Raw genomic sequence first — 15,250 nt, 5'->3', positions numbered from 1 at the left:
GATCTCTTCATTGGATTGGATAATGATACTATAAGAAGAAAATGACATCAGAACACGTATTTTTCTTCTTCCTACTCCCGTTTAATTTAATTTTATTCTTTAATTTTTTTTTAATTATTAGATTAGCATATGCCTACATATTTTGTGTGTGAATATATATATATATATATATATATATATTTTTTTTTTTATAAAGGGAGAGAGTGAGATAACGTGGAAGTAGGGTGGGAAGAGACTTTTATTTTTTAATTTTTTATTCTTTAAATAAAAAATAGGGTAAATTACATAGTAGCCCCTCAGTTTTGTGGTCTATTACAACCTCATACAACAACTTTAAAACATTTCACTTTCATACATCCAGTACCATTTTATTTCAAAATAACACCTCCGTTAGATTTTCCATCTATTAGTCTGTTAAATGCTGACGTGGCTGCCACATTTGTGCTGATGTGGCTGCCATGTGGCAAAAAAATAATTTTTTACTTTTTTAAAAAAAAAACCTAAATCTTCTAAATATTAAAATTAAAAAAAATTAAAAAAAAACTAGAAAAACCCTTCCTTTGTCTCCCTTCCTTCCCCCCACCCTTCTGCAACTCCCAAAATCCTTTATTCTCCCCGCAACCCCCAAACCCATATCCCTCATCTTCATCTTCTTCCCTGCAATCCAGAAATGATAACCCCTCCCCCACCCCACCCGAGTCCCCCACCCCAAAACCAGAAACCCAGAACACCCCCACCCCCCCCCCCACCCGCGACCCTCCCTCCCTCCGCACCCACCCTCTTTCCTTCTCTACACACCCCCCACCCTTTTTCACTCACTCAAATTCACCAGGGCTTAGCCAAAGATGATGAAACCTTCTCACAGTTGCAGACCCCTCCCACCACCACCGAAATTCCCATCCAGTCCTCGAACGCCCCAATTCCCATCACCCTTCACTTACCGCAATCCACCGCAGCCATCAAAATTCAATCGGCCTACCGGGCCCACCTCATCCGCACCCACTTCAAAACAATCGCAGCCGTCCACTCCGAGGCCGACGAGTTCCAGCGCCTGATCCAACGGCAAGAAACTGTTGATTCCGTCAGGACAAGCGAGCGCGAGAAGCTGAGGATGAACGAGTCCCTGATGCGACTGCTGCTGAAGCTGGACTCGGACCCCACGGTGAGGGAAGCAAGGAGAAAGGTGAGCCGTCGGATCGTGGACGCAATCATATCGGAAGACGTGGATGGCTTCTGGGGTGGCAGAGACGATGGGTTTGGGAGGAACTGGGACGACATCCTTGCGGAGATGAAGGAGGAGGCGTGCAGGGACAAAGGAGGGGAAGAGATGGAGAGGTTTTGCGCCAGTATATGGGGGTTTTCTAGTTTTTTTTTTTAATTTTTTTTAATTTTAATATTTAGAAGATTTAGGTTTTTTTAAAAAAAATTAAAAAATTATTTTTTTTGCCATGTGGCAGCCACATCAGCACAAATGTGGTAGCCACGTCAGCATTTAACAGACTAATGGATGGAAAATCTAACGAATGTGTTATTTTGAAATAAAATGGTACTGGAGGTATGAAAGTGAAATGTTTTAAAGTTGTTGTATGAGGTTGTAATAGACTTCAAACCTGAGGGGCTACTATGTAATTTATCCTAAAAAATATATTAGCATCACATGTGTACCATTATATACAATATTCAACATTGCTTTTAGTCCATTTTCTTTCATCATGTCTTTGGCGAAGCAAATTTTGTAACTTATGTTTTTGCCTCGATTGGTCAAGCTTCTTTTGATGGGCAACTTTAGTTGAATTCGTTGCCCCCAGGAGCGCTTGGGTGTGGGAGTTTCTTTCGTCTATTTGCCCTAGGGGCTTTGTCTTTTAATTTATCTTTTCCTAATAAATAAAAACATCACTTTCTTAAAAAAAAAAAAAAAAAAAAAAAAAAAAAAAAAAAAAAAACACTCACGGTTTTATCAATTTTGCGAGTCAATGGGGATGTTTAAGTAGGAATCTTTGAAAATGGGCAGTCATCAGATTGTTTGGTATGTTCGATTCCAAACCAATTATGTCTCCATATAGGAGAGATTTGTTCTGCTCATGTTTCAATGAGATTCTCTCTAACATGTTCTTTTTCATCTTAATAGTGTATTTCCTGCATATCTTGTGACGGTGGTCAAAAGATGAGATAATACTTGAAATATCTCTTTTTGGGGGGGGGGGTTTAAATTTCCAAATCATTCTAATAACTTGACCAACAAGACTGTAGCATGTGTGGTATATTATTTGTCGCTATGTTTTTCGTGTATGAGACTGAAAAATGTATGTTTTCATTGCTAATAATAAAACTTGAAATTATTATATTTACTGCACAATGCAAATTTATCTTTTTGATGCAAATATATCATGGGTACTGCTAGGAAAACTAAATGTGTATATTAAATTTTGTAAATTAAATGACATGGAAGTTGATGATTAGATTATTATTTAAGTGTTGATTAACGTGTTTATTTCTTATTAGTAACACATCATTTAATTTGTAAATTTAGTCTACAAATTTAGTTTACCTAACATGTGACAACCCGTCCCGATTAATTTTATGGGTTTTACGAAACGGGAGGTTAGTTTCGTATTTTCACTTTGGTTTTAAAGATTTTTTTTAAAGGGGTTTGTTTTGGTTCATAAACGTTGTGCCCAAGGTGAGTTCCTACTTCCTCTGACATGGAAAATGAACTTGGATCATTTACCCAGATTCCAACGAGGAAACTATGACATTCCCGGCCACGACTAGACCTAATTATGGTGTGTTTATTAGCGACGATTCCGTCATTCCTTTTTCGCATGGCTCTTCAATGACGGAGTATCTATGAGTGGAGCCCTTCTAAAATGCATGTTTTAATAATAGAAATGCATACATGAAAAGCATGATTTAATGGTTACGTTTTATGAGTAAATTAGATTTACAATTTATGATTATCATGCTTTACTGAGAATATTTTGGAATACCATACTTTATCGAATTTATGTTCTTGTAATATATATGATGGATGACTATATGCTATTTATGAACATGTTTTTAAACTCTTTGTAGTATATATGATGGATGACTATATAATATGGATATGTTTTGAGATATATGTACCTATGTTTGGAAAGAGTATATTCAATGTTTTTGTGCTTATCTAGTGGTCATTGTTCTGCCTACGGGCGAAGATACTTGTATGTTGGCTTCGGGCCAGGAGACATAGTTATTGGCTTCGGGTCGGGAGATTTTAGTACTACGGGTGACTATGATACCACTACTTAGCACACTATATATGATATATGTTTTTGAAAGGTTATATGGCATGCTAGGGTTTTCAAAAAACCTACTACTTATTATGCTATGAGTTTTCATAAACTTTGGGGATTAGTACGTTGAATAACTGTTTCAGTACTATTTATATATTAACTTCGTCCACACATGTTTTGTTTTAAGCCCCCTCAGGACTTAGAATCGAGGCGTACAATCCCGACGTTAAGGCACTTCCGCATCGGCACCTTCGAGTTTTCTCAGTGTAAGACTCGTTCCTTTATTCATTCAATTTTGTATTATTTCTTTTTAGTGCTCTAGATTAGTAGTATGCTCTAAACACGTTCCTTAATTGCATATTTGTTATATTTAAATTCATAACTTTTAGTTATGTTGTTATTTCTCATGCATGTCAGTATGGCTTTGTCACCTTCGGGTGTCGGCCAACGCGTGTCAACCCTGGCGTTTGGAAAATATCAAGGTTGAGCGTGTTAATTTAGTATCAAAGCGTGGTTGTTCAAAGCATACTTAGGATCTTCTGTTACTCTGGTAGTGTATCGGTCATGACATCATTTGGATGTCATGACTTCAAGATTTGTTGTCTTTCGACACGGTTATGCAACCCTATTCTACATGAATAGTCATATCTTATTGAAGATTGAGAATTTTCATGTCGGGATTATGCCTCATCGATGATGTAATGGATTGTTGGACGACTTTGAACATCAGACCGATACTCTGCAACATTGATTCCCTATGAATGGCGGGCAGAGTCGTATCTACAGTGAAACGAAAAATTCTAGGAATGGATGGCAGAGTTGTATCTACAGTGAAATGAAAAATTCTATGTGGTAGTTTGGTGGGATCGAATCAATGTCCTCTGACTCGTTCCCGCTGAGGAAATTCACTTAGATCCTTAGGACAATTCTTGGTGTTTATTCTATTGATAACCTTCTTGCTTATTCCAACAATGAAGTCAAGTTCACTAACCATCAATTGTCAGTTGTACGTCAAATTCTTCGAACGTTGTTTTTCTCTAGAGTAAATACTTTTCTTGGGAGTTTCTTTGGTAGCAGAAGTTATTCTTACCAAATCCAAGGTTGTGTCAGTTGAAAATTAAGAATCTTCTTGAGTGTCAAGAATTACGAGATATCATTGGTCTTGTCAATTTCTATTGACAGTTGCCCACAATTCTTCAACCATAACCTAAACCCTCATCTTCGGCTAAGGAATAAATCAGTTTTGTACAAGATGTTGTCTCACCCTACCATTGTTCATAAACTCCTCGATGACACCAATTAATTTTGAATTTGTCGGTGATATCTTACTGAAGGTGTCATTGTGCACTGGGGCAACATATTGAATGACGCTTTTACTTTTCGACAATTGGGACCACCTGATGCAAACCGTCATATTCCCGACCTAGAGTCTACAATTATTGTTTTGACTTGAAAATCTAAGGACACCCTGACCGTGGTGAAACGCATAAGATCTTTATCAACCTCGCAAAACTTCATAGTTAGATTCTCAGTCGAAATGAGCTAAGTCTTTGGCAACGGTGATTGATAGAGTATATGAATGTCTACGACTGCACCATTGTGTACCACCTCAATTGTGCAACCATAGTGTGCAATCAACTCCATCCGACAACTCGTGAAATAATTGACGTTTTGAACCTCCTGACAAATTTATATGATTTCAGTAGATTCACCCATTCATCTTTTCCAATCCAATACGCAATCCATTCTATCAGATTACATTAGACCACCACTGAGTCGAGTCTACACTCAACCATCTCGACTTACCACTGGATCAAGCTAGGTACTTGTATGAACTCAAGCATCAGAGTTGTATATTCAAATCCAGATATCTTGTACTCTAGATTCGATGGACTTGTTTTGACCTTTAAATTCTTGAGTGTTCTTTTAGCCTTCTCGACATGGTTTCTCATTTAATCCGTAAGGATTTCACGAGGGATTGACTCAGCTGAAGTGTGCCCCTAGTTCTTATCGATTCGAACAGGAACACTAGGAGTATAACCTTTTCACAAGCTTACCAAGGAGAGTTCCACATGGGTGTGAGGTTTGAGCTGTCTTTTAGTAAAAGTTTGATGAATGTTGTAGTACATGTGGTCAGCGGAATACATCATCAATCACTATCTTCACACATAAATGAATAGTCACCTCTCATTATCTTGCTACAATTCATAAACATCATATCATACTCTAGTAGTTCTTTTCCAACGATATGTGTTCGTCTCAACGCATTTTTCCACTGCTTCACTCCAAGACCTTATTGTTCGTGAGTACGTGGATGTTTATTGAGATAACAATGTGTTGTTGATATTGCAGGCTATAGACTGTGATATCGATGGCTTATTCGTTTGGTTCGTTAAGCGAGTGGGCAAGTAAACCCGTCTAGGATAGTGGTTACTGTTTAGTTATTGTTGGGGCTCGACCCAAAAACACATCTATTCTCGAGTACGTGACGTTTCGAATGCTTGGGCAAGACCCACGTTCATTTTCGATTTTCATTTTTAGTACAAGTATTTCAACTCACCTTATTTTAGTTATATTTGTACTTTTGACGTTACAAATGTTTGGTCAAATCAATTCCACTTTCACTGTTGAGTTCAATACGAGTTTTCGACCTATATGTTATTACATATATATTTTGACATTATTGCATATTACGTACATACTTTCGACCTTACGTTATTATATGTTTTCGACTTTATATCCTTATAAAGTGTGTTTCTACTTTTACACTGATGGGGGAAGAAGGTGTGATCCTGGAGGCACGAAAGATGGAATCATTGCAACCAGATCGTGACGGTGTGGCATTTTTCCCTTTTGTGCAACCACTCTGACTTGATTCTTCTATATAGATATATTTTTCTTCTTCCTATTTTTATAGTATTTCAGTGTAGCAAGTTATTTCAAATTTTGGGATGAAATTTTATTTAACGGGGGTAGATTGTGACAACCCGTCCCAATTAATTTTACAGGTTTTATGGAACGGAAGGTTAGTTTCGTATTTTCACTTTGGTTTTAAAGATATTTTTTTTTAAAAGGGGTTTGTTTTGGTTCTTAAATGGTGTGCCCAAGGTGGGGCCAACCCTATTTTGGTCCCTTGGTTCCCCTTTCTTCCTTGGCTGCCACATGGCAGCTCATCCCCTCTTCTCTTCCCTGAGCTCACTCTCCCTCCCGGTTCACTCTATCTCTCGCACAACCCTCTCTCCCTCAGCCCTCTCTCCCCCGAAAACCAACCACACACCCACACCTCCACACCACATCACGAGGTTAATGAAAAAAAAAAGTGAGACAAATCTATATGTCGATATGCACATTAATTTGAGAAGCATAAGAGAAGAGGAATCATGTCATATCATAGTTGGAGAAGACAAGGTCATGTTAGCAAAATTGTCCGCAACAACATTTCTTTCGCAATATATGTGAGAGGCGTAGAAAGTTATTTTCCGAATACGGTCCAAATAAATAGACCATTATGTACGAAGAGGCTAAGGAGGATCAAAATTAGTCGATTCAATAGTAGAAATAATGGGTCCCTTTTCCGACCAAAGACAGTGTCAAGCCCGTTGATACGCAAACTTTACATCAATAATAATTGTTGATAATTCTGTAAAGAGAGAGTTGTGATGGCCAATCCCTTGGCATAAACCACCAAGAAATTGACCATGGCAAGCCTTGAAAACTCTTCCACAAGGAGCAAGACCAGAATTTCCTTTGGACAAACTATATGTATTAAGTTTAATCTAGGGAAACGAAGGACAAGACCAAAATATAGGAAGAATAGTTGGCGCCTTGCGAGGGATAAGCTGGATCCCTAAAGAAGAAATGATACGAGTGTCAAACCCTTGAGAATAACCAGGAATAAACTTTCCACCATGAATAATCTCATAATTGATAGACATGCAAAGACGATAAAAATAGATTGGGATACCCAAAAAAACAAAAAAAAAACCTATTTCAAGCTATCCAAACAGCCGAAATAGTAGAAAATCCGCAAAAATTTAGAAATTGTGCAACCATTTGAAAAAGGGCTTACATAATTGAAGAATCTGTCTATCTCTCCGCATGCACGTTCATAATGGATTTGCACCAATTCCATTGCATTTTTGTGCCTCTCCACATGCATCCTTCGTTGCATGTCTCTATCTCGCTTATATTCGGATAACTTAAGTTTTTGGAGTCTAATGGTTGTCTTACATTTTTTTTTTCCTAAAACAAAAATTAAGATAAAAACAACCATTAATTGCCGAAAAGGGTCCATGGGATCCTCTATTTGGCCAAAAGGGTCCATGCAGGGAATTATAAGAGAGTTTTCTGTGCCCTACAATATTTGAGGCAGGTAAGATAATGAGGCGGCAGTCCGGTCAGTGAGGGACATTCCCACGCTAATTTGAGATCTTTAATGGCCTATTATTTATGACCCCATACCCCTCCCGTCACCTTTATTCTAATCTAACATAATATATACTGCTAATCCTGCATGCTGCCCATCCCTTCAAGTTACTACTTATAAGTCTAAACTGTTTGTCTTGATCTGCCATTAGTTTTTCAATTTATCCTCATCCATATGGTAGGCTCCAACTGTTATCTTCTGGGATCCTGAAATTTGTTATATATAGGACTCAAAACTGAATTATGTTATAGCCGAGAAAAAAAGCACTTTAAGACGAAGGAAGAATTTGAGTGACAAAAGCTAGCATTGTAATTTGTTACGTTTATAGACTGGACTTAAAACTGCATTATCATAATAAGATGCTCTTTTTTTGGAGGAAATTTACCCCATTTGTCAATCTGTGAGAAAATGCAAGCATAAACAGCAAAAGCACTGCTGGAAACAAGAGTAAACGGTAGACCAACTATTTATACTAAATTTTCAAACTATATGATGTATCACCAATAAGAAATAAACATGTTAATCAACATTTAAGTAATATCGAATCATCAACACCCACGTATATGGTTTACAAAATTTGGACTAAGTATTTGATCACCAAAACAATAGACTACACATATATATGCTGCAATCCGATGCAAATGGATTGGCAACATGCGAAATTGTAGAAATTTTTAATTCAAAGTACGACTAATGTGCATGTATTTAGGTTAGAAGAAGAAGCTTGTGGAATAGGTGGTAAAAACCATGTAGTATTAAAAAGGGTTCCATTAGTGCACAAGTAGATAAAATGAAAACTTGTTTAGCAACGACCCATGTATTTGGAAAAAAAAAAATAATAATACTTGACAGTCGGACTAGATAGATTGTGTAACCCTCCTCAAAAAGAAAATGACTTATCTGTATTTAGATACAGCTCGCTTGTAGGTTATTCTAATGCAAGAGTTCCACTCTTTTGTGAGTGGATAACACGAGAATTTCTCCTGTATTCAGTACAATTTGGCCATTTAGATGACTCTCAATACATGAATCCCACCTTTTTCAAAGTTACTTGACTAACTAAGTAATCAGGTAACTCTAACGTAATTTTTCTCATATGACACACTACAAGAATTGTAGAGAGATAGGTTTCAACGTTTAAATGAGAGGCTAAAAAGGCTTTCATGTCGAGCAGATGTTCCAGAATAATGGATCCGCAAAATCAGATTGACCAATGTGTCATTAAGTATGTGTACGGATTAAATTAGATAAGTAAGGAACTTTTTTTTTTGGACAAAAGATGAGTAAAGAACTAAACAGAATGTTTTACAGTATATATATTTATAAATATATATGTGTGTGTGCGCGTTAGTGGGTTATGGGAGTTTGAGTTTATATAAGAGAGAAAAAGGTGGGAAAAGATAGGCTAGATACAGAGATATAAAGCCACCCTTGTGTTTTAGGAACTTGAACCAATAGATTTAGTTAAACAACCTTCTCATCTATTCTTATGTGATCAGCGTGGCCATGAAATTCAACAAATCCGAAGTTGTTTAGTTTTATAATCCCAAAGCTCAATTCTTATTGGCTTTTAAGATCTACCATCCACACCTCGCTTCTGCAAACAAGTTAACTTCCTCCAACTCTCCTCCTCCTCCAACCATCTCATCCACCCCCTTTCTATCAGAGGAGTCCAACCACACACTTGTATCTTAGAAAATGAAGGTGAATCTTTGTTTATGTTACATACTTTCATGTGTACTGTTTATGTTTGTGTGTTAGAGAGAGAGAGAGAGGTTGGTCTTCTGTTCTTTGAGCTGAAACATGCTCGGGAAGGCTGAAAAGTGAGGTTCTCTAATGTTGGTGGTTTTCGGTTTTTTTATTGCAGCTTTTTGGTTGGATGCAAAATAAGATCAATGGGAAGCAAGGAAACAAGAAACCAAATACAGTTTCTACTACAACCCGTAAGCATTTTTCTTCTAACCAATAAATTCTTTACGTTTGTTACTTTAAATGCCATGGTTTTCGTTTTAATCTGAATGATATGATTTGCTTCCTATATAAGCAGGATTTTTTCTTCAAGAAGCTATGCATCTTATAGTATCTTTAGTTATTTCAGTCCAAAAAGAATCTTTGTTAAAGAGCTGCACTATGGAGAGCCGGCTCATGTGTGTTACATGAGTTGGGGATTCTATAAAGAACGTTACTAAATTGACATGTATCATTGGGGTACTGACATTTTACTTCAATAAATCAAATTACAATAAAAAGGAAAAATTAAAATCAACTAAGGTCACGTTAATAAAGCTGACATGTATTAGATTTATAAAAAAAAAAATGTAAGATCAGGTTTCATTAGTTATATATTAAAATAGATCTATTGTCTTTACAAAATAAAAAGAAATAAATAAAGCTGCACTATTTTCAATATGTTCCTTAGGGGTGTAGTCAATTTGAATTTCAGATGATTTTAAAAGATTTTTACAAATGACAGATTTCAAAGGATTTTAATAGATTCTATGATTTTATATGGATTTTGGCAGATTTATATAAATTTGTATTATAGATTTCCATGAATTTTTATGGATTTCTTTCATGGATTTCTTAGGATTTCAAAAGATTTTAACCTATACAGACTCCTGCCAAATGTTGCTGTAGAGAAGAAAATGACCAAGTTTTGCTATCGTGAAAATTGTTCTAATTCATGGCCCAAGTTTTGATTACAATTTGGTAAGAACCATCAGCTCAAATATAATCGTTTGAAAGCGACAAGGCAGAAAAGTACTCATGGCAGGGAAGAAAAGTATTCATTGCAGGAATGCATTCTTGGTCTTGTCTTGTTTAGGTAAAGAATCAAATAAAGAGAGAATGGCGGAGGAAATGGAAATAAAATCCAGAAACTTAAACAACTTCCATTAAAGCAAAGAAAAAGTCAGCTATGACTACTCTAACGAAAAAAAAATGGAAGAGTGAGATTCTGCCATCTTCTATCTTACTCTTCAAAAATTGTTTATGTTTGAGACTGTTCTTTTCACATTCATAGCTGACTCTTGATGCAGATTTCTGATGAATGTGAAAAGAATTCGGTTGATGCCATCTTGAAAACTGTTCTTCTGTTTGAGACTGTTCCTCTTCTATCTATGAACGTGAAAAGAAATCATAGGGGGTAGAGTGAGATTCTTTATGCAATTTGGTATTTATGCCACCCACCTTGAAATCCATCAAAATCCCTCTACAATTAAAATCCTAACAAATCTCTAGTATTTTGACTACCCCTAAACTTGTACTGATTTTTTTTTTAAATCATATTTGACTACCCATGGATTTTGTTGTATTCTTTAAAATCCTACCAAATCTTAATTTGACTACATTATAATTTCAAAATCCTTTAAAATCATCTTATAAAATCCTGATTGACTACCTTTAGATTTTAAAGTCTATTAAAATCCTACCAAATCCTAATTTGACTACACCCCCTTAATTTCTTTACTTCTAAATATCATTTTGGGATTTTGTTATTTAATTATGTATGCATTGTGTAGATCATGCAAAACAAGAGCCACGTGAAGAATTTAGTGACTGGCCTCATGGATTACTAGCGATTGGAACTTTTGGAAACAATGAATTGAAAGAAAATAATGCTGCTCAAAGCCCAGATATTCAGGAAGATCCGTCTTCATCCGAAGAAATCCTAGATAATTTCACACCAGAGGAAGTTGGTAAATTGCATAAAGAGTTGACAAAACTCTTAACGCGAAAACCAGACATCGAAAAGAAAATCGCAGATCTTCCATTGGACAGATTTCTAAATTGCCCATCGAGCTTGGAGGTTGATCGGAGAACCAGCAATGTGCTTTGCTCCGATTCATCAAATGATCACAAGGATGAAGATATTGAGAAAACTATTAGTGTCATACTTGGTAGATGCAAAGACATATGTGCAGACAATAAGAAGGCAATTGGGAAGAAATCAATTTCTTTTCTTCTTAAGAAGATGTTTGTTTGTAGAAGTGGGTTTGCACCAGCACCAAGTTTGAGAGACACACTTCAAGAGTCAAGGATGGAGAAGGTATGTGCAAACTTGCATAAACATATATGTAAATGCACCCAAGTTCGATTCCCTCTCTTTGCAATTCAGAATAATTAAAAAATAATAATCATAACATGCATAGTAAATTACGTTATTAACTAGATTACTTAGTTCCATTAACATCTTGATTGATCATATCCATTACACAATTTGGCTTTCAGCTTCTTAGGGTAATGCTTAACAAGAAGATCATCAATCCGCAAGGCACTCCTCGAGCATCATCGATGAAGAAATACCTTGAGGACGGACAGAATCCAACAAAAAGGGAAAATCACAATGAAGATGATACAAAAGAGAAGATTAATGATGGATGTAAATGGGTCAAGACAGATTCTGAATGTAAGTTCGTTCTTCAATTTTTTCAATGGCTTGATTTATAATATGCTCACACTTTTGGGGGAAAAAATAATTAAGGGAACCAAACTGCACAAAATCTGGATCTGATGGTTGCCTGTTTTTCCATTGCAGATATAGTACTAGAAATTTGAGGTGCCTCTACGTTACTGCCATTCTTACTAGTTATTACCAGGTAAGAGAAAACCTGTTTGAGCATGCAAGTTTATTGTGTATTATCTTCCTAAATTATGAACACCACCTTAATATCTGCTAATACATTTTTTTTTTTTTTTGCAGCTTCATAAATTATGAACTCAAATACTCGAAATTTCAGAGGGTCAACAACGAATCATCAATAAGTTCATCGCCGTGGCTTCCGAGATAACCACAAAAAAAATGCATGTATGATTGAGACGGCTTTTCTATTTTGGTGCCGTTGTTGATTCCCTTTTTTTTCATGGTTGCCTGTGGAAACACAGTGCAATGCCATGTTATGAAATTCCAAGGGGACAAAGGGATTTTCTGTAGTCTGTGCTGGCAAATTAAGCTAGACAATATCTACATTTTTCATCCTATTTTCTACACATTTATCTGTGTTGAATTTTGGATGTATATTTCATGTGTATCATTTACAAGGTTGAAGCATAAATATAAGAAAGGGACGAAAAGGGAAAGGGAGCAGCTGGAAAGCAAGCTAGAAAGCAACACCCAATCAGTCCTTAAATCACTCCTTAAAAGGGCTACCAACTATTTACAATAATCAAGGAAACACAATCCCTTAATTCTAGGCTAAAGCAAGCTAGAAACAATATCTTGAATAAAACCCTAGCCTTAGCCGAGAGTTCCATATTGAACAAAAGATATGACTGGATTGATTTGCTGCAATTGGACCTCCAAGCCTTAGCTGCTTCCTGCTTCTTCCAATACTCCCCCTCAAGCTGGATCAAGGGGGTTCGTTGATCCAAGCTTGAATAATAAACGCTGAAATTGAGTAGTAAGGAGGTATTTCGTAAAAATATTAGCCAACTGATCATGGCTGCATGTGTAATGAGTGTTAATAACCTTCGATTGAACTTGTGCTCGAATGTAATGACAATCAACCTCGATATGTTCAGTCCTCTCGTGAAAAACTGGATTGGAAGCAATGTGCATAGCAGCTTGATTGTCACAAAACAAGGACATAGGCTGATTGCTTGGAAACCCTAAATCTGAGAGAAAACCTTTTAGCCAAATGAGCTCACAAGCAATGGATGCCATTTCTCGATACTCAGCCTCAGCAATGGATCGAGCTATGACGCTTTGTTTTTTGCTTCTCCATGTAACCAAATTTCCACCCACAAATGTGCAAAATCCAGTGGTTGACTTACGATCAAAAGAGTTGCCAGCCCAATCAGCGTCTGTGTACCCCATGATGGTGGTGTTACCATTCCTTTTCATCAATATACCTCAACCAAACGAGCCTTTGAGATAACGAAGTATTCTTTTAACAACGCATAAATGAGTGATGGTGGGCGCATGCATGAACTAACTGGCAATGCATGAACTAATTGTGAGGTAAATCAACTTCCCAACTAACTTTTGATAGTCAGTGAGATTGGTGGGAGCCTTACTTTGCATGTCGAGCTGGAGTTTACTGTCAAGGGAAGTTCGAGCAAGCTTACAATCCACCATATCAGCATCTTTTAGAAGGTCAAGAACGTACTTCCTTTGATTTAGAAAGAGTCCTTTTTGAGATGTGGCCATTTCAATGCCAAGAAAATACTTGAGAGTTCCCAAATCTTTTAGAGCAAACCGGACTCGAAGGGCATGCTTGAGAGAATTAATTTCCTCAATATTATCACTTGTCACTATGAGGTCATCAACATAAATCAAAACAACCAATTTGCCCACTGAACCAATTCGAACAAAAAGTGAGGAATCAACATTGCTTCTGTGAAAGCCAACTTATTCAAGTACTGAGCTTATTTTTGAATACCATGCTCGTAGAGATTGCTTTAAACCATAGATAGATTTATGAAGTTTGTACACCATGTCAGGATCATGGAATTGAGGGTGACATGGGGGAAACTTCATGTACACTTCCTCTTCTAGCTCACCATGCAAAAATGCATTCTTCACATCCATTTGATATAAAGGCCAAGATTGATTAATTGCAACGAACAACAATACTCTCACTATGTTCATCTTGGCAACTGGAGCAAAAGTCTCTTTATAATCTACTACATATGTCTGAGTAAAACCACGAGCCACCAAGCGAGCTTTGTGTCTCTCAATAGTTCCATCAGAGTTGAACTTTGTTTTATATACCCAATGACAGCCCACTGCCTTTTTTCCTTGAGGAAGCTTAATAACACTCCAGGTTCCATTGTCATAGAGCGCTTGAAGTTCATTTTTCATAGCAGTTTTCCAAATATCATGTTCATTTGCTTCTTGAAAGATTTATGGATCATGAGTACCATCTAGGGCACTGAGAAAAATAGCATGAGAGGATGAACATTTTTTGTAAGTGACAAAATCTGCAAGGGGATATCTTGTAGTATAGGTAACATAATCAACAAGCCTAGATGGAGGATGGCGATCTCTTGTGGGATTTCTCTGAGTTTAAACTTGTGGTGGAGGTAGTGGCTCAGGGCTTGTTTGGTATTCTATTTGAGTTCAACTTTTTTAACTCAAAAACATTTTTTGAGTTTTAGATTTTGAATTCTTGTTTGGCAGAACTCTTTTTAAAAATTGGATTCAAAACTAACTTAAAAACATAAGCTATTTCTTAAAAACACTAAAAGTGAGTTTTTAGAGTTTTTCTACTCTCTCCTCAACATCTTCTTTTGCTCCTTCGTAACCCTCTCTTTTTTCTCTCTCAACCCTCTCTTTCTTCTCTCCCCACGTCACACCTTGTTTTTTTTCTCTTCTCAGCCTTTGTCTTGTCTCTCTCTCATTACACTCTCTTTCTTCTCACTCCTCATCTCCTCACCGTAATTTTTTGCTTTCCCTATCCTCCTCGTCCTCTCCCTGTCTTTCTCTCCCCTCACCAACTATTTCCTCTCTCTTTTCTCTTTCCCAATTCTTTCTCTCCTCCAATTTTTGTTCAAGGAAGTTTGAATTCAAACTAAAAACATTATTTTTAAAAATTCAACCAAACAGATTTTT

The 15,250-nt window shown here is 36.6% G+C and overlaps 2 protein-coding genes across 2 annotated transcripts; both read left to right on the top strand.

Moving 5' to 3' along the window:
- Nucleotides 1–670: 670 nt before the first annotated feature.
- Nucleotides 671–3,229, top strand: LOC139193394 (BAG family molecular chaperone regulator 5, mitochondrial-like). The gene is made up of 2 exons (XM_070816392.1): nt 671–1,346; nt 3,168–3,229. Exons 1-2 carry the CDS (start codon nt 671–673, stop codon nt 3,227–3,229), a joined length of 738 nt encoding a protein of 245 aa, XP_070672493.1.
- A 5,964-nt stretch (nt 3,230–9,193) lies between these two features.
- Nucleotides 9,194–12,711, top strand: LOC103405376 (protein DEEPER ROOTING 1). Its single transcript, XM_029097480.2, has 6 exons — nt 9,194–9,402; nt 9,566–9,641; nt 11,220–11,746; nt 11,929–12,106; nt 12,236–12,296; nt 12,401–12,711. Exons 1-5 carry the CDS (start codon nt 9,397–9,399, stop codon nt 12,253–12,255), a joined length of 807 nt encoding a protein of 268 aa, XP_028953313.2. The 5' UTR covers nt 9,194–9,396; the 3' UTR covers nt 12,256–12,296; nt 12,401–12,711.
- Nucleotides 12,712–15,250: the final 2,539 nt, after the last annotated feature.

This window comes from Malus domestica, chromosome 17, assembly GCF_042453785.1.
Source record: "Malus domestica chromosome 17, GDT2T_hap1".
Lineage (NCBI taxonomy): Eukaryota > Viridiplantae > Streptophyta > Magnoliopsida > Rosales > Rosaceae > Malus > Malus domestica.
The sequence above is the reverse complement of the archived record's forward strand: the minus strand, read 5'-3'. Positions and strand labels throughout refer to the sequence as shown.

Coding starts and splice junctions, on each gene's coding strand:
- LOC139193394 (XM_070816392.1), top strand. CDS start 671: ATGATAACCCCTCCCCCACCCCACCCGAGTCCCCCACCCCAAAACCAG. Junction 1,347..3,167: donor GATGGAGAGGTTTTGCGCCA/GTATATGGGGGT, acceptor GTGCTTATCTAG/TGGTCATTGTTCTGCCTACG.
- LOC103405376 (XM_029097480.2), top strand. Junction 11,747..11,928: donor AAGAGTCAAGGATGGAGAAG/GTATGTGCAAAC, acceptor TTTGGCTTTCAG/CTTCTTAGGGTAATGCTTAA. Junction 12,107..12,235: donor GGTCAAGACAGATTCTGAAT/GTAAGTTCGTTC, acceptor TTTCCATTGCAG/ATATAGTACTAGAAATTTGA.